The sequence below is a fragment of the Anopheles maculipalpis genome, chromosome X (genome assembly GCF_943734695.1).
Source record: "Anopheles maculipalpis chromosome X, idAnoMacuDA_375_x, whole genome shotgun sequence".
In the NCBI taxonomy this organism is placed as follows: Eukaryota; Metazoa; Arthropoda; class Insecta; order Diptera; family Culicidae; genus Anopheles; species Anopheles maculipalpis.
The window spans coordinates 4238609-4263755 of NC_064870.1; the positions used below are offsets into that span (position 1 = coordinate 4238609).

The 25147-nt window shown below is 46.6% G+C and overlaps 1 protein-coding gene across 1 annotated transcript; it reads right to left on the reverse strand.

Annotated features, from left to right (window-relative positions):
• Positions 1–772: 772 nt before the first annotated feature.
• LOC126567362 (sushi, von Willebrand factor type A, EGF and pentraxin domain-containing protein 1) lies at positions 773–25147 on the reverse strand. Its single transcript, XM_050223590.1, has 10 exons — positions 24949–25147; positions 5598–5774; positions 4878–5447; positions 4581–4733; positions 3355–3681; positions 2762–3292; positions 2074–2667; positions 1645–1998; positions 1388–1567; positions 773–1305 (listed from the first exon to the last, which is right to left on the reverse strand). The coding sequence occupies exons 1-10, from the start codon at positions 25145–25147 to the stop codon at positions 773–775; spliced, it is 3618 nt and encodes a 1205-aa protein (XP_050079547.1).

Sequence of the window (25147 nt, forward strand, 5' to 3'; positions counted from 1 at the left end):
GTACTATAATAATGGTGCAGCAGTATATGTATACATTTAAAAAAAGGATATGCGTGCGTATCATTACATCACACGAAAACTACGAGTCTTATCGATTGACTGCTCAAAGCTAACTAAGGCTGCTAACGTACTACTTCTGCTGCTACTTCATTGACGTACCTAAAATTTTGCACTCGCCACTTGCCGGGCCACGCGTTCGAAACGACATGTTGGGGGAAAAAGGGGTAAAATCAACTTGGCAAATTTCTTCTATGTACAGTGAGCGCCTAACCTAAAATTTGCCGTCAGTATATAGTATTTGTTGTGTAATTTGATGCCAGTTCGTGAATTAAAAAATTGCTACCCAAAACATCCTACATCGGCCCCTCTAATGGTGGCCTTAATTTTCAAGCCCACCGCCTAATCTTTGTATTGCGCTATGTTTAAACACGTTAATTGTTTGTCTTTTTTTTTTTAAATCACGCCAAAACACATCACTATAACCTGCACTAACGTACACTAGTAACGCGTAGGCGGCGTATTTACGTTACTACGTTACACTGTACGTAACGCCACGTGTTTAAGGATATTGCACTGCTCCTCTGCAATGCACACACACACACACTCATACACAAACATTCTCGCATTCTTACACAAACATGCATACGCTCACGCTTTCTCCCTTTGCTTGCTAACCATCGCAGGCCTTAGTCCGTTACGACCAGCGCCGCATGGTTACTGCGCATCCAAAGGAACTTCTTAGTCAGGGACGCTCAACACCGGGACACGTCGCTCACCGGACACTAACGCCATTGATCGTGATAATGTTGCCACGGCTCGTCGGTTCCGGCTCGTACACCTCCTCGTTTGTGCGCATCTCGTACGGTGCGTCGTAGAACTGTTCGCTCGGTATTTGGTCGTAGATGTTTTCGCCACCGTTGCGCGAGCTGCCGGTGGTGTTGTTGTTGTTGTTGCTACTGCTAAGATGATTGTTGTTGTGGTTGCTGTGCGTCAGCTGACTGGGTGGTGGTGGATGGTGTCCCGCCCCGGACTGGTGGAAGGTGTTGAACGTGACTAGTCCTCCGCCCCGGTTGGTGAGATCGAAGTTATGCCGACCGTTCTCGAGGCTCGAGTAGGACATGACGGCCGCATTTTGGTCCTCCTTGTGTTCAGCCGCCTGCACGTTCTCGGTATTCTTTACCGGGCGTGCTTTATTCCGGTGCAGAAACAGTACGCCGATGAGGATGAGCAGGATGACAATGATGGCGGCACCGATCGCAATGCCCATCCCGAGACTGTTGGTCTCTTGGGCGTCATTTACGATTACTGGAAGAAGCGAGAAAAAAGAGAAAAAAGCGGAAGTTTGAAAAGGAGTGATTGGGTCGAAGACTCCAATAAGGATACGTACGTTCACACCGTGGCTCTTCACCGCTCCATTTGCCATCGTCCATACACTTCCGCAGGTAGGGACCGATACGGTTGTAGTGTGGCACGCAGTGATATTCTGCCGAACCACCGTACACTGTCGATTCGTTTACCACAATTACACGCCCATTCTCAATATCCGCGGGACGGCCACAATCAATCACTGGAAAAGAGGAGCAAAGAGAACGACAACGGATAATAACGCCAAGTCTATAGCTTATGACCCAGGTAATGTCTTACGCTTGCACACAGGATTTCGTCCAGACCAGTGACCCGTCGACAGACAGGTACGGGTACCATTTCCGACCATATACCGGCCCTTGCTGCAGCTAAACTCAGCCTGCACGCCAACCTTCCGGCTGCCATAGTTCACGAGCAGCGAGTCCGACACGTTCATCTCGTTGCAGGTGATCTCCACACACTGGGGAGTCTCGTGGCTCCAAGTACCATCCTCAAGGCACAGACGTCGCGAGACTCCATCCAGCTTAAAGTTACCCTCGCACTCGTACAGTGCCGCCGCACCATAGTATGTCGCATTGGTTGCCAGCGTTACCTTACCGTTGGTAACATTCTGTGGTGTCTCGCAGTCCACATCTAAAGGTACATCGAAAGAGTATTAAAATGGTGGGCAACCCCTCCTTCCAAATAGCACACTAAAAGAACACTTACAAACACACTCCGGTATTTCGCCACTCCAAAGCCCAGTTTCCTCGCAAGTGATCAGTGCCTCGCCGACTATCTTGTAGCCACGCTCGCACCGATACTTCGCCAGTGCACCAACACGGAACGTTTGTGCCCCGCTAACCGTCGCGTCCGACGTCCGTATCAGCGTGCGTCCGTACATCCGATCGTTGCCGGTAACGCTGACGAAGCTGTGCGGCGTTAGTGTCGGTTCGGTACAGCGAATCTCCTCGCAGCGCGGTGCCGTTTCGCTCCAAAGTCCCGTATCGAGACAGAGTCGTCGATTGACGCCTGCTAGCCGGTGCGAGTTGGCACAGGTGTACACGACTTCTGAGCCGAGGAACGTGGTGTTCTGCAGGTAGCGATGCGAACCGAACGGAATCGGTGTCAGTGGACCGCAGTCGACGTACTCGCAGTCTGGTGCATCGCCACTCCACTGACCCGACTCGAGACAGGTGAGCGTATCTTCGCCACGCAGAATATGGCCCGGATCGCAGTGATATTGGATCGAGGAGTGAATATTATAGTCGTACCCGATCACGTACGAACCTGGTGGTACGTGCGGTGTCTCGCAAGTAATCACTTTATCGGGAATTCAAAAAAAACAACAAACATTGAAGTTTAATGTCAAATATGTGGTGCTAAAGGTGTGGTGAGGATGTCAGTGGATACTTACACTCACAAGCCGGCGCATTGCCAGACCACTTGCCATCCTTCGTGCAGTACAGCTCCTGCGGTCCCACCAACCAATAGTCATCGTCGCAGAAGTAACGCACCACAGACCCAACGGTGGTTGAATCGTTCAGCAGCAGCATATTACCACGATCCGGACGAGCTGGCATACCGCAGTCAACATACCGGCACACCGGTATCTTTCCCGTCCAATTGCCACCGAGTCCACACGACAGGACCGGCTCACCGATCAGCACAAACCCGTAGTCGCATGTGTACAGCGCGGTCGAACCTGCCCGCCGTCCCGACACCTTTATCTTGCCACCCTGTATCGGTGGCGGCTCCGGGCACCAATCAATCAAACATTTCGGCTGCGTCCCAGACCATCCGTTCGCCTGACAGGTACGGTTTTCGTTGCCAATCAGCGTGTAGTTCTCGTGACAGGTGTAGGACGCTTGCACACCGAAGCTGGTACGCTGCTCGGACAGTATAATGCCACCGTGCTCGATCTCTGGCAGTGGACCACAGTCAACGTCTGTGGATGAAATACAATATGAGGAGCGGGAATCTACATGACGGAGTGATACCGATACTTACATTTACACGCAGGCGGTGCCCCACTCCAAAGACCGTTCTGCTGGCAGGTACGCTTTTCGATACCGATCAGCGAATGCCCAACCGGACACTGGTACGTGATGTTGGCACCGACGGAATAGTTTCTACCGACGATGGTCGTGTTGACCAGCGCTTCCGGCGAACCGCACGACAGTGGATTATGCTGGCAGATGTAGTTGAGGTAGTCGAGATTGCAGCCGACATCGTTCCACAGCCAGTTACGGCCACCGTCGAGCACGACGCAGTTCTGTTCGCCGTTGTAGTTATTGGGTTGATCCTTGCCCCAGGTTGGCTTGAGCACTGTATCACCTGATAAGAAGAAAAGAGTTTGATGGTAGGCTAGATATATAAAACGAATACGGACGACCTAGTCCGTAAAGACCTAAAGTGTTTAGCTAGTCCAGTTTGACACAGGAGGATCCTTAGTGGTCCTCAGTCCAGAATATTGGATTGCTAGACTGTGAGCAGTATCCAGGAATTCTAAAATACACCAAGATCCCGAAGCTGTTTGATTGGTCATAATTTTGCCAGCTCATTGCTGTAGCTTAGGTGCAGAGTGACTGTTATGATGATACATCACATAAACACAAGAAAAGCTGTAGTACATACCGTGGGATATGGGGGAGTTGAATGCAAAATGTTCCCCACGTTTTGATTGATAACGACGCAACACACCCACACTCTCCGTGTCCCTGTACCACATTCATCATCTCCGCCGCAATCGACGCGAAAACGTTTATCCATTGTTTTACGCACTATTTCCGAACACGTTCCCACCATTGTCTAGTTGCCGCAAAACACGCTGCTGTTTTTTTGCCATTTTTTTTTTCATACATTGAAAATGAAAGCGAAATAAAATGGCCAATTATGACTGCATGCCACCATTTTTTGCAGACCGCCCCCAAACATCCAAACTGACGTCGAACGTGAGAACCTGGTCGGAGTCCGAGATTTGCATTAGCGGGGTGCGAGATGAAACGCCCGATGAATCCCATTCGGTCGGCTAATCTCCCGGTTTCGCATCTGGCAGTGCTATTTGGTGCCTTCGATAACGGTGACAAGATATTTGCTCAAAAATGTGCCGATTGTGTGCAAATGTGGTTGCAAATCCCAACCCTCCATCATGAAGGCTTCTCGATATCCAATTGCTGACACTGACCTACGGGCGGTCCTATGCTGAACGGTTAGTCGGCGTATTAATTGCTTACCATTAACCCACTTCCAGGTGCGTGACGTAATGCCCGGCTCCTTCTGGGCACCGATCCACACAAGCTGCGTCCGCAGATCGGTTTTGCGCCGCTCCAACTCCGAGATGATGTAGTCGGTGGTAACGCCACGGAAGTCATGTATCAGATCGCCACCTGCCATGGAAGAGTGGTACAGTTAGCGGGTGATTCCTCCGATTTTCTTGAAGCGTTTGCTCAGCATTTGTTTTGCAGGTCCTCGACGACTTTGGTCAAACTTTTTCGCTGCGCTCAACTACACCAGAAGTTTGTCGTACTCACCGTGCGATTTGCAGACTGCTCGCGCCTTCTCGAAACTTTCACCCCGCGTTATGTGAAACTCGTAGCACGTTTTGGCGAACGTCGTCAGCACGGTTTCGACGCTCAGGTTTGGCGACGCGCACCGATCCGACGAGAACTCATCGTTCGAAAACACCTCCACCTCGCACAGGCTGAGGCTGCTCTCCACACCGACCAGCTGCACCGTCACGTACTGGCCGACCAGCGGTCGGGCACAGGTGAACGACTTCGTCGTACCCTCATCCACCGTGCCCGGATACCAAGCGCAGAGCGGATTGCGCTGCAGATCGCTGCTACTGTTGCCGACCCGTATCTCCAGATCTTGCAGCGGTTGATGGCCACAGCAACCGCGCGTCGTGATCCGCACTACCCGCACCGCTTCCGGTGTAAGCAGATCGACCCGCCACCAGGGCGATACTTCCTTCTGCGTTTCCGAACACTCCTGACCGTCCGGGTTCTGATTGCCCGGCTTACCATCGTTGGCGAATCCAGCCGGGCCGGAGCGAGTTGCCGACGATTGATTTACCGGCTTGCGATACGCGACGTTCGTTCCTATATGTGGGAACAAAGCGGTGTTGTAGCAAACAATGTCGATCAATCCTAACCTCAACCACAACACCGATTGTGCGTTGCAAAATTAGATCTGCGTCGCAAGAGGTGTTAAGGTGTAAAATTGGAAAGTCTCTCACACCAGCAACTTACCGCAAAATGGCAGCTCGCGGTCCCATCCTTTCGCTGGATCGCAGCGGATCGTGTCCGGGCCGAATAGCTCGTAGCCGGCATCGCAATCATACCGGGCCGACTTGAGGCCACCGCTGCCGTCGGTTGCTTTTTCTGTGTGTACTTTAGCATTGGCTGGAACTGCTGGCGGACCACAAACTGTAAAGCCAGGAAAAAAAAGAAAGAAAAGACGAAGCATTTTAGTAAGAGTGCCCCCATTAGATGGATGTGATTTTATTAAAGGTTGACGGCAGTTGATACTTGGAAGACGATTTAAACGGGGGACGTTTTGCAACCTAGATATTGTTTCCGAGAAATTAGCTGCCTTTAAAATCCCATGGTGATATAGAAGGATGTGTCCTAACTTTCTTAGAAGGATCTTGTGACCTAACAAGGTGCTCCAAACAGTAACTTCCCCAACGGTTCAGATTGCGTTTAAGCTTAGCAACTCTCCCTTTCTCTCTCTTTCTCTCTCGCTCGCCCGGAATGCATTGCGTAAGATCCGTGCGATGCCCGGATGAGCTAAGGTGCCCCGAAGCAACCATAATGCCAGGTGGAAAAAGAGACTTCAACGGCACGCTAGCGGCGAACACCCTTCGCCTGCCTAACGAACGCCACTATGACGATGGTGGCAATGCGGGAAGATTCATTCAACTTTCGCGCCGAACGGTAACGAATGTAGGGGGGTATGAGGGGACGGAGGGGGGGGGTTAGTTTTGTTTGCGTTTTACAGCCCAAAATCAAACATCGCGGGGTGATTTGTTGTCGGCAGTCGCCCACGTTTCGCTGGTAGATTTCACCTTTTCGGGTAGAGTCGGGACAAACCAAAATTACGGTCGATGAGGATGAGGGTGTAGCGTGCTTTTTTTTTTGTGTGTAGTGGTCCGTTTTTTTTGCTCCCTATTTTGGTGAAAGGTTACGGATTCAAATATGTATCCTCTTTTCGGGATGGGATGCACAGTTTCTGGGAACGGGCACTGCAAATTCGTTTGAAAAATTCAGAAAAAAAAATCCACAAAGGTTAATTTTGTGCTTGATGATTTACATTACTTTAAATCAAATCCTTACAAATTATACTATGGATTCTTGGAAGGATTTTTAGTCTTGCTACTACCTGAGATATGCAGTGAGAAACAAAACATACTAAAATTTGGAAACAGTATCAATGCTATATTAAATTCGCATCACGATTTTGTTTGATCATAATGATTGATCAGAAACGATGTGTTGATTGATCCAATGATATCCTCGTTTTTCGAAAGAATTGAATTCTTTTTCTTCTACTTGGTTTAACGATCTATTAGATCATGCTGGTCTATTATCTAGTAGACTTGCTGATACCACGTAATTGAATAGTAAGTCCTCACTACGGGGAACTTGAAGACTAAAGAAGACCTCAAAAACTTGAATCAATTTTTTCCAAACCAGGAATATCCAGAAAGTTTAATCAGTTTGCTTATAATTCTTCGCCTGCTCAGCGTTGAGCTTGTAGTGATGACATGCCCAGGCCACCAATCTGTTTCCTGGAAATTCGTTCTGTAGTTCAGGGCCTATACTAGCGACAGGATATTTGGACCCAATGGCGGATCAAGCTCGTTGGCGGTGATAAACATAACAAAGGCTGGAACTCCCTAATGGAGCGAATCTGCAGAACGAACCAAAGTCTTAGGACCAGGACACACATTGTAAGACAATTCGTAAGACGAAGGATCTTTATAGTAGTTAGCCAATACTGATATCCCTGGTCAAAGCTAGTTTTTAGTGACCGCCGTTCGAAAATGGCGCCCTTCGTCAGCATAGTCCACTCCTGTCCGTAGAGATATCGTTCATGTTTTGTATTGTTGGAGTCGTCCAGATCGCATTAGATTGTGGAGCCTCAAGTGGGGACAATTTCCCCGAAGTTACTGTTGATTTCCCCCATTTCTGTTGATTGCAGTTTGGTGTACACCACCGCAGATGCCCATCCGATGATGTTACTGTCATCCACGAAACCAAGGAAATTGGAGAGATTGTGTAAGATTCATGCCCCAAATGTCGATCCACAGTTGGTCTTATGATAAGCATAGTAGCAGCTTTCAAACCGTTAGACCTCAGCTGTGTCTTCATACTTACTGCAAATGACTGTCTGCATACCATTTCGACAGAATGTCAAAGAAGGATGTCATTCACGTGCAAGCTTTCGCCTTCTAAGCATACGTGACGTGAAGGAGTTCCTAATTTGGCGGAGTAATTTGGATTAGCCTGTTGGACGACTCTTTTTGGAATTGGTACACTTTCACTTTATGATGTACGTGAATAAATAATTAATTGATTTTGATTCGATTTTACCACACGCACACACGCAGCCAAAACATGTAGCCATCCGGTTCGGATGCACATTCGATTCAAAAGCAACAAATGCTTTATTGGTTATGCAGTTCTTTGTTTGCTGCTTGCACCGCTAACACCCTAACTAGGCAACGTCGAAGGGTTGCAAAAGGCCTGCAGCTTTCGGGTGGGTTCGGCTCGAACGTTTTGTGTAGCAATAAAAATCAATAATACCAATTCAACAATCCCATCCGGAACGCGAACGTAATCAAGGAATTAAAAAAAGAAAAAGAGAGAGAGAGAGACAGGAAGGGATGGAAAACATCAACACAACAACAACACCGGTTTTTTGTATGTGTGTGTGCGTGTACCAGCAGCTTCACAAGTGAAAACGAAAGCCAGTTCGGTTCGGTTGTAATCGGACGTAGACGTCATCTAGCGCCGCCACTACCAGCCATTTCCGTTTCTCCACCTACCCCACTCATCCCCGCTTTCACGAAACTCCTCCCCTCCCTGGGCAACAGAGGATGTAGAGCGTGTCAAGGGGAAAAGCTCGACGAGCGACGATCGAGGAGCGGAAGGGCACACGAGGGTAGTGTTACGTGGTTAGATTGCTTTCCATCTCCAGGTTGCGCGCTAGCGCGAAATGGAAATCGATTTCTTCATTTGCATCGAATATAATACCGCCATGGGGATACCGCTCCGAGCCGCAAAAACCGTCTGCAAGGCAGAAAACCCCCATAGCGATAATGCATGTGGAGATAAGCATCGCCAGCCGCATGTGATCGAGCGCTAGCGTGTCTGCCTGAACTGACAGCGCCAACGGTTTGGCGAGTGTGCAATGTTGTTTGCCGGCGTTCGTCCCTGACAACAATTTTCCAACAAATTTGGCTCTGCCACCGAACTGCACCGTAAAGCGATTTGCAAAAGGAAGGTGGTGAAGGAAGGCGGTGAATCCTTCGGTTTAATAAATCATTTTCCTCTTGCGTCAAAAAAAAAAATACATAAATGGAAAAGTGTTTGGAACGAAACCGACGAGGTGCAATAGAAGGTTCGTGTGAAGTGAAGGTTTAATTGAAGACCTCCTTCAGATATCTTCCGCGTGGTGTGCATCCATTAGAGGGTAAGTGTTTGGATGGTGCCGTGCCTCGTTTGGAACTTTTTGCTTCGTTTTCTCTCTTTCGCGCCATTTTAATGACAATTAATGGAAGCACAGCATTTTGTGCTTACCGTGCTAATATTATCGTTAGTCACACAGGAAAACGCTGGAACAAATGAGTAGTTTTTTTTTTGTTGATGGCGAACCTAACATTTAGAGTCACTTTAACTATTTCTTTACACTGGTAAGATGTGAAAAGAGAGGACATTCGTAGGAGATGTTTGCGTGACTGGTTAGATTGATCTTTTGCTTCGTTTGACGAGAAAGCATTCAATCATGCTCGGTTCAAACACCTCTAATTGCTAATCATAGCTTAACCTCAATTATGCGCACAAATACTGGACAGAGGAGGAAGCTTTTGGGCATTAATAGGGATTAACAACTCCTCACAATTGACGCTTTCTTTTGATTCGGAGAGTTTAGTCGAGTTCTAGTTTTAGCTTGAAACTGTCAACTTATCTTAGACTGGACCTCTCTTCAAACGCTCCCTCAAACTTGGGATATCGAAGTGCACTCTGACATGCTTAGTACGACGACAATGCTTTGTATCCCGTGCAAAGTACTGGTCCGTCTTTGGATTCATTTGATCTCTAGGAACCCTCTAGGTCTGATAGTCTGATAGTGAAGTTATGGTGGTGGAGGAAACTGGTGACCAGCGCGTTGATCAAAAGATCTCGCCGAAATTATCTTCCTTCGAAGAGATTATCGAAAAGGAGATTCCTTCGAAGTTCCAGTTGTTAGTCCAGACTGTTGCAGAACCGATCAAAGATTAAATTCTAGAAAACAATCTGTTTTAAACACTCATACCTTATTTGTAGAATATATTTACAATCACCTAGGTTTAGACTGTAGCCAGACTTCTAAGCAACTGTAACGGATATTGTTTCACGATTATTTCAGAACTCTTCCTTGTATTTATATTCCTAATAAGTATCCAGAATTCACGAAGTTCCAGAGGGCTTAACATATATGCAGAACGGTTGTTGACGACTCTCCGACAGAACTCTCCATGACAACTTTTACACTTGTTTCCATTGAAATGTATCTTTAAAACGAATCCTTTGCTTGTTGACAGCTTCCAAGGACTTCAAGCGAATCGCCAACAGCTTTGTATGGTGAAAGCTTTCTACTAGAACGGGATACTACTGAAGAACAGGAAATCTCTAGTGTTAGCCACAAGAAAGTTCGGTAATTTAGAATCTGCTTCATGTGGGTAGATTGCAGGGTTTTACCTAGCTAATTCGGCCTCGTAAAATCTCATCGTCAAGCCTATATGGACTCCGTGAAGTAAGAATCGTCTTTGTCTTAGGATCTCTAACGATTATTCCTCCAGAACTCTAGAACAATGGAACTTTTAAATTCCTTTCTAGCTATTATCACGCGATTCGTATCGTTGATGTACAAGTCTTTGATATTTTAACCATGTTATCTAGTCAAATTTCATCGATATTTTAATGATGTTTCAACAGTTTCTTCAAGGTCCTTTCCTGGGATTGACAGACTCTTGTTTCCGATAGAGATTTTCTCTTCCATATTTCTTGATAAAAGTTACGTGGCAAGAATTTTGAACAAATGAGGCATTAGGATGCTACATCAGCTAACAAGAATTTGAACCGATGAAACACGCGCGATACATCCTCCAGATTGTAACGTATTCTCTTGCATGGTTGCAAATTTATCCATCACTCCATTGACCTCCCCGAAAGCAGCTTCACCGTACAAAACGGAACGCACGCATGTACGTATTTTGCGTGATGGATGAATTTCGCAGCCGGCGGGAAACATGCTAATCACCTTTTGATTAACGCCACGACCACGTTCCAAGATTAGCGTGTTTTTTTTTTTGTTTCTCCCATGTGTCCGCACACATTGCGTTGACCTTTTCTCTTACTCTCTGCTCACCGTACACCGATACGCATCAGTTGCATCATCCACGGTCATCCACCATCTCTCGTCCCTCCTCCTTCCTCCATTCCTCCCCCCTCCTATTTTTCCCTCCATTTTCACCACAGCAAAGATGGCGTGTTGTTTGGTGGAAAAATGCAAAAAAACGCGCAACCATCAAGGAAAATAATGAGATGCTAAGCGGAGTAACGTGAAGCTGCCGGGTTTGGGCATTGTGGTATTTGGCGTTTTCGTGTGTCGGGTTTTTTTTTTTGTTTGTTTTTCGCATGCATCTCATTCATTTGCAGTGTGGCAGTCTTGAGTGACATTTGGCTCGTGGTGGCCGTTGTCATTCGTTCGCGTTTTTCACTTCCATCCGATTGTCGCTTTTGTTTTTGTGCAACCCGGCGTTGCATAGCCTTTCGGTGGCCCTGCATCCAGCCAGCCGCGCAGCGTACATGTGCGCGGCCTCGGTGCGCACGTTGCGCGACATACATCATCCGCCGAAGCGGATGTTTCGGCTTTTTGATTGTCACAGAATTTGGTTTTTGTTTTCGAAAGCAGCGTCTGTTTTTTTTTTGCAGCCTCTTTTTGGAAGGTTATGCACAACAGTCGGGTTCTCAGGGTGTGAATGTAACAGCAGAAAATGGGCCACATCATATGCAAATTACCGATAAAGTTCTGCCGAATTAAAAGGCACGCTCGTCGGCATGAATCATTACGAAAGTATTTTACAACATCCGCTTACCGTTTGCGCGTATGCCAACGTGTTGATATAACCCATATAGGACCAGCACGACATGTTCGCTTCACATTCTTAAGCACCACTCGGAAATTTCGTGACACCAATCCCGAAGACGCCCGCAACGCCGCAAAATTTCATCACAAATTTCTCTCCCATTGCAATGACGCGGCAGCGGGCGTCAATCGAGAACGGACAACCGTTAGCTTTTAACACCCCCGTAACGGGCATTTTCTCTGGCCGGGCTCTCGTCATCCGGCCACTTGTACGACAGAAAATCTTAACATCGCGTATTCTTGCGGCATCGTAAGCGGTGAACAAACACAGTCGGTCAGTCAGTCGGTGAGGGATGTTTCTCGAATGTATAATTTTGTGGGTTGTGACACGGTTCGCGCTTAGGAGGGACCCTTAGCCTGGGTGTCATCCACGACCGTATCCGAAGTGGGAGGGGGGGTAAACAAATTTGAGAAGCGAGACTGCTGGGAGTGCGCGGGTGTCCTCCCGTAATAACGGGTCTTACAATCTCCAGTCCAGTCGCACACCCGTTGCATGCAGATGTGTGTGCTCCGTTTGCTTACGCTTTTGGACCTATCTGGCATATCGTTCGCTTCAAGGATCGATTGCCGGGTGGATGGGGGGGGGGGGGGGGGGCGACACAAGCAGAACGACGTTTTGAAGAAGAAAATTTGTCCAAATAAATTGACTCAAACGTCTGCTGCGTGATGCAGCTGGTTGTGGCCGATTTCGTTTAATTAGACAATCAATCCACTAGACCAGAGAGGTGTCAATCAAAATCGAAACTCCGGGTGTGCTTCGAGCGCTTTTTTTATGCAATTTGATCGATTCGAATGGCGGCTTGAGCGTTGGCTAATGACGGTCACTAAGATCACACACAAAGGAGATAGTCATCCGAAGGGCGAATTGGAACGTGATGAGCATGGAGAATTGTATTCACTCGTAAAACAATCTAATTTAGACACACTCGCCACAGCTCATCGCTTCAGCTGGTGCTACATATGTAGAAGAAAAAGACTAAGCTTTCATTTTCAATGTTTTAGCTAGTAAAACAAGCCACAAAGATTAAACAACATGTTTCAACAGTAGGGAGAAAAAAAAGCATGTAAGAAAACATGCACAACAACACAAAGTGCACCGTTTGAAACGATCAAACGGATTGCGCAATGTGTATGGACTGAGCTGGTTTTTGTTCGATTGCTACCTTCTTGCCGATCACGATCATCATAACGAGTGCGCATCACGCCGGTCCCTGCCCGGCTAGACGAATGTAACAATTCGATTATCAATTGCCCTACATAACCCATTTTGTTCCCACCTGTGCACGCGCACAACGGTGGCGGGGCGGGTGTTTATGTAGCACGATTTGCGAATAACATTATTCACCCCGAAAATCGGCACAATAACAACAACAAAAAGCAGGTTTTAATGTACGTTTGCACCCTTTCTCCCTAGTGTAAACCACGCTGCACTTGCTGGGCAGGTTGTGTAACCCTTTTACTGTTGAACTGGAGAGCTGAAGCAAAAAAAAAACAGCACGGAGACGTAGATTGAATTCAAGCGTGCTAATTTTTATGACGAAGGTGCAAAAATTATACCGAACACTACCAACTGATGGAACATTACATTACGAGGTTTTATAATTGCCACACAGCAGTGAGTTCGGGCGTATTGGGCTGCCGCACGACATCGATAATGGGGTGAAATGGAAAAATTGAATGGGCAGCTTGAATGTGGCGGCATCTCATTTGTAGGGCAGATGTGCATGAAAGCCAACGGTGCGAAATTGATCTGAATTTTTGACGATATTAGTAATTTGAATACTTCTTTCGCATTTTGCTTCTAGCAGGAAAATAGCATTATACGTTAAAAAAAGCCATTTATGTGTGAAAAAATCATAAAATTACGAATTGCAACGAAAGACTTCAACGAACCCTTTCAAGCGACGAACCGGTCGAAGGTATACAAAATTGGCTTTTTTTTAATTTTTTGATCTCACGGCAATTTGCTGGGCAATCGGGCAAAGGCCCCAATTTTTCTATGGGCTGGAAATGTGTGTGTGCCGAAATTTGGTATCCTTCTAGTTACAAATAAATTCTAATTTTTTGACAAATACCCAAAGTTACTTCTCTTCCCTATACTTTTCGTTAACTACGTGGTATCAGCAAACCGAGGAAGCCATTAAATCATCGGCTTGACGTGGTAGAAGGTGTTTAAACCAACAGTAAGCAGAAACTTTTCGTTTCTGGCTATAAAATAGCACATTTTGATAAAATGGAGAAGAAAAAAACTATCCAAAAAACATAATAGCAAAGCAAATGAAAGACTTCAACGCACCCTTTCAAGCGATGAACCCCTTTTTAATGGGTAAAAAAAATCCTTTTATTTTGCCTTATTTATTTTGCCCCAGAACAGTCTACTTTTCATCGAGCCGGACGCACATTACAATGTGATAGAATTTTGCTTAGCAGGAATTACTCGTTTAAATAATCATTTTGCTTTACGTTTCTGCATTAAGAATCGAAGAAAAAACCCGTAAAAAACCATCGAAAATGCAAATTAAAACGAAAGACTGCAATGCACCTTTCCAAGCGACGAACCTCTCCATCCAGTGTGAAAAATTGATATAAAAAATTGCTCTTGTTTTGGTCTCACATTTGAATAGGAAAATCGCGAGTTTGTTTGAACGTTTTGGTGCCACATTTGTAGGACAGTTAGGTGTGTTTTTCGAAAAATTGCTCTCCTTCTTCTATTATTCTATTATATTTATTTTAATTCATTGCGAATCACCCGTCTAAATGCTGCTTTCTTACAAGAAAATACCATTTTAAGTGAAAAAGAAAACATTACCTTGCGAAAACCCCAACGAATAGCGAATGGAAAGGAAAGACTTCAACGCAACCCTTTTCAAGCGACGAACCCTTCCTGTTGGATTGCATACAAAATTGCCCTTTTGTCTCACGGTAGCTTCCTGTTCTGTAGGACGAACGCACATTTTAAGACACCACAGCACGCACACAGAAAAATTTCACACATACACACACACGGCAACCGGGACCGATAGCATTTGCAGTGGAGCGTAACTTTCACATAGCGAGCATTACCAGGGCAACCAAATCGGTCGATTCCCAACGATAGCGCCCGGGACGGCCACGGAGCAAGACGGGGCGCTGTGGCATTGCACTTCCTGCACATCGCTCTTCAGGTGCTTCTGGTGAAGAAGATGCTTGAGAATTTGCGTAACGTCAGGAAGTCGGCGCATGCAAAGAGCGCCGGAGACTAAATCCCGCGGCTTTTTTTTCCTTTTTTCCGTTGTACGCTGTTATTAATCAATGAAGAAGGAACACGTGTGTGTGTGTACTTTTTCCTGTTTCACACAATTTAGCCCACCCGGCTGCCCCGAAACGTATAGCGAGGTTAGCATGCGTGAGTAATATTTAGGAATCAGTTTTCTATTATGCTTTGCAACAAATACCCCATTTGATGAGTCTGCTGTGAAAATATGATTAGAGTGGAGTCCCAGCGCCCCATTTGGGAAATTATCTTCACATAAAGCGAACGAGTGTGTTTTCGGGGAAAAATAATTAAACGTTGCCGATTTCAATGCCCGATAGCTGTTGATTGCCGTGTGGTGGGGAGTTGTTATGTTTTTTTTCTTAAGTTGAAGGAGACTTAAAGCTCCCGCTTTTTCGTCTTACTCGTTTCTTTCTCTCTCTCTCTCTTCCATTTTCCTTCTTCTGCTGTTTCCGACTTCTAATGCACCTACCAAAACCGATGCCGAAAGCGAACCAAAAGCTGTGAAAGTGAAAGTTGTTGCTGCGCTTGCCGATCGCCGTTCGCTGTTTGGTCGGAACTGTATGAGAATGAATAGGAATGAGTTGGGGTTGTTTGTGTGCGGGCGCCATTTTTAACCTATACGTGGTGCAAAATTGTGCAACGTGATCTATCCACCCGGTTTCGAACCAAGCGAGCTTAAACTTACATAAAAAAGTCGTCAACCGTCATCTTGTTTTTCCTTTCTCTCTCTCTCTCTCTTTACCTCTCTTCTTACCTCGAGCACACTTTGGTTTTTTGTTTCCTTGAGGATCTCAAACCAACAGCACCAAAATGCAAGCTCCGTTGCAGTATGAGCATGATCACAACCTAATGCTGACTCTAATGCACAACTTTTTTGCCTCAAAACTGCCTCAGAGCTGGTTCTCCGGCCACCGGTTCCGAGTTCATCAATTGGAAAACTTCAACATTCGAAACACTGTGATGACCATCATTGTTCACTGTTTTGCGGCGCCCCCTTAACACGATAATATGCGTTGGCAATTAGCAAGCGCAGTGTGTGAGTGTGTGCAAAGGTTGGAAGATTTTGAGTTGAAGTAGTAAAATGCCACACTTGCACGACCGCAGCCCGCAACACTTGTTTGGCAATAGACGCGTGTGTGAGAGATGTACGGTCGCCACATTGCCAAAGACACGTACGCAAGGATGTAAATGATCTTTAACGCTTTACCGATTGGGTGCGATCATTATGCAGCAAAAACAAAAAAAATCGCAATTAATTGAATACGGTGAACGAATTGGATTGCTTCAAAATGTCTACCTTTTTGCCTTTAAGCTTGTATGTGGGGTTGTGCCGTTCTTCGCTTGTGTGTTTTTTTTGGGGTTCGTCACTTGTTTGACGCCGGAGTTCTTTGATAGAACGTTCCAAAATTATTACTTTCGGTGGTTCGTAGATTTCGCAACGTACCCTTCCTAAGAGCTAGTCGCCTATTGGTCTTACATTGTAGTTCTTTGATGGATTCAAATTACCAATACAGAAGTTTGCTATGTTAAGCTTCGTTTGCTTATAAAGCTTTAAATTTAGAGGTGATTTGATAGTATAAAGTTATTATTACTGAAAGGTTCGTCACTTATGCAGCATTAAATTCTTTCGGCTGTTTACTACTGGAGTGGCCCATAATTGTTCTGTTGATTCCTCACTCGCTTCTTCCAGCAGATCTCTCAGAGCCAACATTTACAGGGCGTTCGGGATAATTTTGACAGTTACATTTTTGTTTATAACTCGTGATCGAGTTGGCATAGGAAAAGAAGCAATACGTCATTCGACAGCTAAAAGTGTACGGAACAAGCAGCAAAAACATCCCGTGATAAAAAATGCCAAAAAAGAGTACATTGTGGAAGCGGATCACATGCATCATGATGATCCGCGCCGGACGCGACAACCGCGACATCATGCAGTGCGTGCAGTGTTCGCTGAAGACGGTGAAGGCGATCCGGAGTGAGCTGGGAGAAAACAGCGACGACGACGAAGCGGTGGCAGCACGAAAACCACATTCTCAGCGGCGGGATTGCGTGTGGACTGACGCTTTCCTGGCCGGCCTCCAGGCGCGTTAGAAGAGAAAATCCGGGGATCGGAATACGGCCATTGGCACGCACCATCCACGATGAAAATGGCCCTGAATGACGACCTCCGGTACTTCTCTTACAAGCGCCGAAGAGGTCAGTTGTTGACAGAGAAGGGCCGCGAGCGTCGATTGGGGAACGCCAAAGAAGCTGCTCAACTTGCTAAAGCATCCCGTGGAGCCTGGCACGCTGTGGTTTTTCTCTGATGAGAAAAACTTCTGCCAGGATCAGAAGGTTAACACCCAGAACAACTGGTGACTGGCTTACTGCCCAGCGGACGTGCCACGGGTGCCGCAAACCAAGTTCCCCCAGACGGTGATGGTGTTTTCCTGCGTGTCATCGGAAGGGGACGTGATGCCGCCCCACTTTTTCGAGCAGGGGCTGAGGCTGAACGCGGACGGGTACACTTCCATGCTGGACACCGTCGTAAAGCCTTGGATCACGAGAGTGGCCAACGACAGACAGTACGTGTTCCCGCAGGATTCCGCTCCGTGCCATACAGCCTCCAAAACGATAAAGTGGTTGGCGACCAATTTCAACGACTTCACCGCGCCGAATGTGTGGCCTTCCAGCTCCCCGGATCTTAATCCAATGGATTATTTCGTGTAGGGCGCGGTGGAACGAAACACCAACAGAACCTCCAGCAACACCAAGGCGGAGCTTAGGTCCGTTTTCGCGGCCCTACCCCGCGAAACTGTCGCCAGGGCTGGTTCCCGGTTCCGGAGACGGGTGGAGGCCGTAATAGAAGCCGAGGGCGGATATTTGGAATAAAATGAATAAAATACATGGTAAGCTACTATTTCTAAAACAAAAAAAAAAAATTCCCGATGATTAATTTTGCCATAAAAAAATTTTTCTTTCTCCGTAGGTGACTGTCAAAATTATCCCGAACGCCCTGGTGAGAACGCCGTTTTGGTGAGAGTGTCATCCAAACTTCACGTGATATGACACCCCGAATGTGTTGAAATTATTATTACGACGGGAATCATCGTTGCTTCATTTTGCGGTGAAGTTCATACTGGGATGAAAATTAATAATTTTTTTTGGAGTTCGTTACTAGTTCAGTGTTCAAACTCGTTGGTAGGTTAAAAATATCTTTAGACCCGGTTCGTCGCTTCCACATCACGCATTAAAGTCTTTTGTTGGTCTTTTGAAGTCGCTGAACAGTTTCTAAATTTTTAATAATCAATAAATCGTCTTAAAAATGGTTTAACAGCATCCAACAGCTTATTCATAAAACCATTTAAAAACATAAAACCGTCTAAAGAACTATTCACTTCAGGAAGAAAAATTTCTTCTTCATAGCTTAGCGACCTACCAGATCACGCTAGCCATCGAATGGCTTACTAGACTTGCCAATACCACGCAGTTGGATAGTCAGCCCTCACTACGGGAGAATGGGTCCGGGATTGGGACTCGTCCCTCACGCATCTTACAACGAAGTTCTTTTAGCTCGTCGTCTATTCATTTTAGATTGAAATGCATTCAACCTGTTTCAGTTTTTAAAAGTAAAAAAATAAAATATTATAACAGAAAGTTCATCGCATGCTCATTTTACGACAGGGATGCTTTGGCAGTTCTCATCGACTCGTACCATCATTAAAGTGTTGTTTGTTGGATTAAAAATCCGACATCTGTGGGTTCGTCGCTTGCATCAATGGCATTGAAGTTCTTTGTTGGATAAGGATGAATTTAATTGAAGACTCGCTGCTTGCTGATCGTACGTTGTTTGAACATTTAAAACTATGACTGCTGGAGGGTTCGTCGCTTCTGTACCGTAAATTGAAGTTTCGTCGCTTGCACGTCTTAAAATGACTATGAATCTAATGGCCAAAAAAACGGTATAACAAACATGATCATCATCTGTTTTTCGCAGAAATATAGCGCTGCATATTTAACACCATATCTCATATTCGCCAAGCCCCATAACCAATCTAAATTAGCTATAAAAAGCTAATAGCTTGCCAGCGTATTATAGCAAAAAAAAAGCACCGCAAAAATCGTGAATCATCTTCTGCGTACCTGTGACCGCTAGACCCTCCACTTCTATCGACCATAAATATTTACTACTCGACCGTTGATTAATGTGCTCAGCCGCAGACCGAAACAGAACCCATCCATTCTTTATCAACCGTTCGCAAAAAAAAAAACAAAAAAAAAACAAAGCTGTTCGAACGTGTCCTTAAAAGCAAACCGCTCATCGCCCTTCCGCCAGCGTCTTGCGCTTCTTTCGGTCGCAAAGTTTCCGGCACGATGCCTTTCCACGCATGAGGAAGCTTGTGCCGCACAGCACGCTACGGGTAGCTAATTTTCTAACCGTAGCACGCTACGTTACGGCTGCCTAGGCAAACAGTGTGCTCCGGATCAGCACACCAACAAGCCCCTGAAAGAATACCTTCACCGAAAGGGTATGGGATTTGATTTGCCATTTTAGTGGCCGTTGTTGCTGGTGGTATTGGTGGTAGTAGTAGTAATAGATCAAAAAACCGATCAACCGATTGCTTGCTGCTAGTAATGCTAGTACATCGGTGGTTCGCGTCTCGCTGTGTGAGTGTCGGTCCACCTGGTCGGAGCTTGGTCGAGCAGAATTGAAACAATCCCGATCGCGGTGCTGGTGGCGATTGTTATTTATTCATCCATTCTTCTCGTGGCGGTTCCTTTTCGATTTTGTTCGCGTATGCGTCTTGTGGACGGCATTTTTTTTTTGTTTTTTGGACGATACGATACGCACACAACCGCCCACGAGGGTTTGCTGCCCGTCCGCTCTAGGTGGAGGGGGGGGGGGGGGGGCGACCGTTGGCGGTTTATGCGAGCTAGCGCGACATGAGACCGCAACTATGAAACAGGTTTCGCTTGCTTCGTGTGCGAAAACGAAACAACATGGCCGCTCGCGGGTTTCGCGGGCTATGCTGTAAATGTCACCTTTGCGCACGTTTCCTTGACACTAGCACACGAGTGTTTGTTGTGGTGGTACGGCTGCCGACACGGCTGTCACCCTTCACCTGCCCGAGCGAGTTGGAGGAATTGAGACTAGAAGTGGTACAGGCGGAGTACCTCTAAGCTGACCACCGCCTCAGCTCAGCCGGTGGGTTTTGCAACGGCATTTTTTTTGCCAGTACCGTGTAGGCAGCGGCTGAATCGATCTGAACTCGATTTGGGATCGAACAGAACGCGGAGGTAGGACAAACTTGTTTTGCACCCTCCTCCAAAAAACACAAAAAATCAACTCAACTCTAGCTTCTAAGGATTCAGGTGTGCTTTACATGGGCTCTCTCGTGCTCGGCATCTAGAGTTCGCCTTCCTCGCTGCAGCCGATCAGTATACATTCATTGCGATCCGCACCAGGTGACTGTACCTGTTCCGCACTATATAAGGTGTGGTCCCGGACCACAGACGACTGGAGAGCGGTTTTCTTACATTTTTATTTTGTTGACGACCGTTCTACCGCTCACCACTTATCAAGGGTGTCAGGTGAGACTCGTAACCACCCGATCGGGTCCGAATCTAAAGCTAAACGGTAGCTAAAGAAGTGGTTGTACTTGAATCGGCGACGACGGTATTGGTACGCGAAAGTAGAACCACCGCGTAGGTCCTCGGGAGCGGACTCCAGAATTCTCTACCACACTTGCGTTCTTGTGACGGGCGAAAAAAAAACTGTCATCGTGGAAAGTATCAATTAGAGAAACCACACGAAAACTAACCCTCCAGAAGGTGTGAAGTTACAGCGCTTCACTGCTAAAACGATTACCCCTAAGAATCGTGACTTGGAAATTAACTCTCCGGATAGATCCCGTGTTTCATCCCGTGGCGTAATTTTGCTTGTGCCCAGTGTGTGGCTCACGCAACGGACTCTTGCACGGGCTTTCTCAATAAAGGGGGGTGGGGGTTGGGGGGGGGGGAAAGAAAGCTATAAAAAACAACGAAGAGTTAAGCTAAATGATGGTGACCGGGTGAGAATGGTACGGTTAAATAGGTTGCCGCTCATTACACCAAACAATGGTGCCCGGCAGAAGCTGCGGACGACATTATTCTTACCAGCAGCAAGTCCGCACACATTAACAGATCGTTGCCCTTGATTTGAAATTCCGGGCCCCCAACCCGCCCAAAATGCTGACTATGCAATAAAAAAAACACTAATTCTGCTACCGAGCCGAGTTGGGACAGCGGTGTGTACGCGTGTCTCAGCATTCAGTTCCCATCCGTCAAGCCAAGTTTTGACAAAGTTTTAAAGTACTTTGGAAGGGTTTTAAGTGTAGGTTGAAATCCCCATCAGAACATTTTAGCTGTGCTTCCGTCTCTTCTCTGATTAACCTCATTTGCCCGGCGGCGACCATAAGAGAGGGAGAGTGGTGTGCCAGTGGGGGACGAACAATAAAGATGCACAAAATATGGGAAGAAAATGAACCGAAATGATGTCTTTTTCATGGAAGTTGGAATTCTTCTTCGTTTGGGAGAAAACAATGTCTTGCTGGTGGTCTTCACTACGAGCGCTGTAAAGACAGCTAGAGCTAGAGCATGTAACCCATGCCCAGGCATTGTGTATTGATGAGAGTTAAAGAATTTGATGGGTGGGAGTTTTGTGTAACCGCAGCTGGAAGTTCCTAGCGTATAAAGGAATAGTTCTGCTCTACAACAGTTTACAACTTCTGGAGCTCAGTTGGGAATGCTCCAAGAAAGAGCTCTAGCGAGGAATGTCGTTCCAATTGATATCAAATACGAAACTAATTACTGGTGCACTAAGATACAATTAACGGTCAGCTTTCTGGGGTAAGAAAACCAAGAGCCCTCGCTGACATTATTCGTATCGGGCGAGTCAACGCCACCGTTGGTCCGGATGACGGATGTCTCCCAAGCCGTAGTTGCTGCGATGTGTGAGGCTTTTAATTATCGCACTCCATCTATACTGCCGTACATTCCCACTAGCAGCCCACTTCCGAATCGCGCTAGTCGTCTCAGTGGACACTTTTTACCCTTAGGGTCTCCCGAACCAACCTCCCTTCCCAGTTTCTAGCAGCAACCTTCCGCTTCAAACGTTTCTTTTCTCACTGACCATTGTCTGTGACCTGTAAGCCGTTTCCCAAAGCCCTTTCCTTGTGCGTTTTTTCTCACACACACACACACACAACCCTCCCCCCAACCACCTGGTATCGGTGGTTCACGGGATGTGGAGTCCGGAAAAGGAGGACAACTATTCGTCATTCCATCAAATTACGCCGCATTGCGGTACGTCGATGTTGTTTGAAGAGAGTGAGAACTGTTCGCAAAAAGAGGTTTTCTACGTACGTTGTCCCGGGTCGAAGACTGTGACTTAGCAATTACCGGTATCCATTCGGTCGCCCTCCCTTCTGCCACACGGTTCCACAAGCTCCATTCTCGAGCTTCGGTAAGCGGCAAAGAAGCCTTTTCTCCTTTCTGCCTTAACCATCTTTCATTTTTGCGGCTTTTCTAGGTCACGGTGGGCTCGCTTCAACCGCGCACAGTGAGAACGTTCACCGATCCATCTGCGGCTGGAGCTCTTTTTTTGGGCCTTAGCCATGGCTTGGGTGCTCGCTGCGGGGCCGGGGGCAACTTTTGCTTTTTTCTGGCGGGGAGGGGAAGGAAGGGAAGGGGGAAATAATTAACCGATCCGACCCCCGTGTTGCAATGCGTCGTGTGAGAGAAATCCGTACCAGTGCACGACCTTCGTTTGGGGGGAGGGGGGGAGAGTGGGGGGGGGGGCTTGGAGAGTAAGCCTAATATTTTATACGTTTGGTGATCAATTTCCGGAGCAAGAGAAAGAGAATTCTTACTTTAAACAAAAAAACAAAACAAACCCCATACACTCATCCACGACGTTTAATGTCAACGAGCGATCCTTTCAAGCCTGACGCGAAATTTCCTGGATGTTTGCCTGATGTTTTTGGCCTGTATGAAAGCACCAATTAAAAGGAATCACCTTTAAACTCATCTTTTGCCCCGCCCATCAGGAGCTGCATCAAATGAAATAAACAAACTTAAAGAAGAATTCCATCAGCCCGCAACGCACGCTTTGACAGGTGCGGTAATTTGTGTTTGACAACAAAAATCGAGCGCAAGGTGGAACACAGAACAGCATTCGATTTCACCCCGGACGGATATAGTGTTCCGCATGAAGAAAACCAGTTGGAAACGTACCATTGCGTTGGTTAACCTTTTGTACCGCACCGTCAAGGTACTTCCAAGAAGGGGGACCATTATCTCAACAAACATTCTAGAATTGCTCACCAGTCACTTCCCAAATCCCTTTCCAATACTGGTTGGATCGATCAGCATTTGTGTAGATTACGCATCAAGCAAGACCATGAAACGGCGATCCAAAAATAAAAACAACAAAAAGAGAACCCTAATTGAAACACTTCCAAAAACGATTCATGCACGTCCAATGCCATTTTGTTCACGGAATGACGATGTGCGCGTTTTTTGACAACTACAATCTTGGTCACGTCTGTCCAGAACCTATCTGAGTGGGTGGTTGGATGGATTAAGCCAAACTCCGTTACTCTGTTTCTGTGATTTGCAACACACACACACACGCATGCAAACTCGGGCACGTTGAGATAGATGGGATGAAGAGACAACTACAAGATCAACTGATCTCCGCTGACTAATTGCTGCGGAACGAGGCTCAAGCACAGCGAAGACCCGCAGTGGCTTAGGTCACCTGAGATCCGTCCAGCACGATCACGTTTCGACGAATAATAGCAGCAGCAGCAGCAGCAGCAGTAGCGGTCGATTTCGTGATATCATTAGCATCCGTTCTGTGGCCCAGCTGTAAGGTCGCTGCATAACGTTCGCTTACTAGCCATGTTTGAAGGCATGAGAAGATGCAGACAGGCAAGCAAAGATTGTTCCGACGAACCGCTTAGGTGCCGCAATGATTGCCACTTGCAGAGTGGCAGATGATCCGACTGGCAAGAATAATGAGCGAAGATGGGTCAGTAACCGATGCGCAAGTGGTGGTGAATTTTAAGACATGGACGTTGCAGCCACTGTACGGAAACTCATTCGGCTAACCTCAATCTTACGGAGCTTTAGAGATTAACCTTTGTAGATGTGTTTGAAGCAATTGTCAAAACTTTTGGGTGGCCAAACAAAACTTTTTGGAGAAACGTTGGACAATTCTAGGTACTTCTAGGTTGTAGTCATTCAGTACATCCTACTAAAGGCATGAAAGTTTTCGAAACTTCATAGTTTTGCAACAACCTGTGCCATCTTGCCGCACAGAACCGCTTTTGCTAACCTCAATCCGGCGGAGTTTCAGATTGCGTCTCACTGTCAGTAGATGTCTTTCAAGAAATTGTTAGAACTTGGGGAGAATTACTTTTGGAGGAACGTTAAAAAATCACCCAATAAAGAGAGACAGTACCCATACTAATTATTGAAGATACAATGATTGTCGATCAAGAGATATCCTACTTGAGGAGGAATAAATACAAAATAAAGTAAGCTGCATCGTTTTACCTTACAGAACCCTTCTTTTGCTAACCTCAATCTCTCAGAATTTCGAATTACTCAATCCTAAGAGCTTCAGAGATTCAATATCAGTAGAGGCGTTTCTAGAACTTGCCAGAACCGGGGGGCAAATTATCTTTGGAGAAACGTAGGACAATTCTAGGTACCCATACAAATTATTGATGATACAATGCTTCCATCCGCGAGATATCCTACCAAAGCCATTTTCGAACCCTCCCCCCCAAAGTAAAGCAAGCTGCGTCATCTTGCACCAATGGCCCGATTGCCCTCCCGTTTGTGCTATATCGTGCCGCAGCGAAAGGACAGATCGTGCACGACACTCGCTCGTTCCCACTCACCTTGACTGCTGACTCCGGCACAGGTGAGGTTGATCGTAATGGCAACGGTTAGCAGTGTGGCCGCATTGAGCCAGGTGGCGCCACCGGTCGTTGGTTGTTTGATGCGCTGCCTAAGGTTGGTTGGTGCTGGGTGCTGTGCGACGGCATCACTATTTCGGCCACCATCGGTGGCGGCACCCGGGCGCTTCCATTTCCTCAT

Excerpts from the sequence above, each read along its gene's own strand:
- LOC126567362 (XM_050223590.1), bottom strand. The coding sequence starts at position 25,147 with ATGAGGAAATGGAAGCGCCCGGGTGCCGCCACCGATGGTGGCCGAAAT. Across the intron at positions 3,293-3,354 it reads GGCACCGCCTGCGTGTAAAT|ACGTTGACTGTGGTCCACTG; the intron begins GTAAGTATCGGT and ends TTTCATCCACAG. Across the intron at positions 2,668-2,761 it reads CAATGCGCCGGCTTGTGAGT|TGATTACTTGCGAGACACCG; the intron begins GTAAGTATCCAC and ends TTCCCGATAAAG.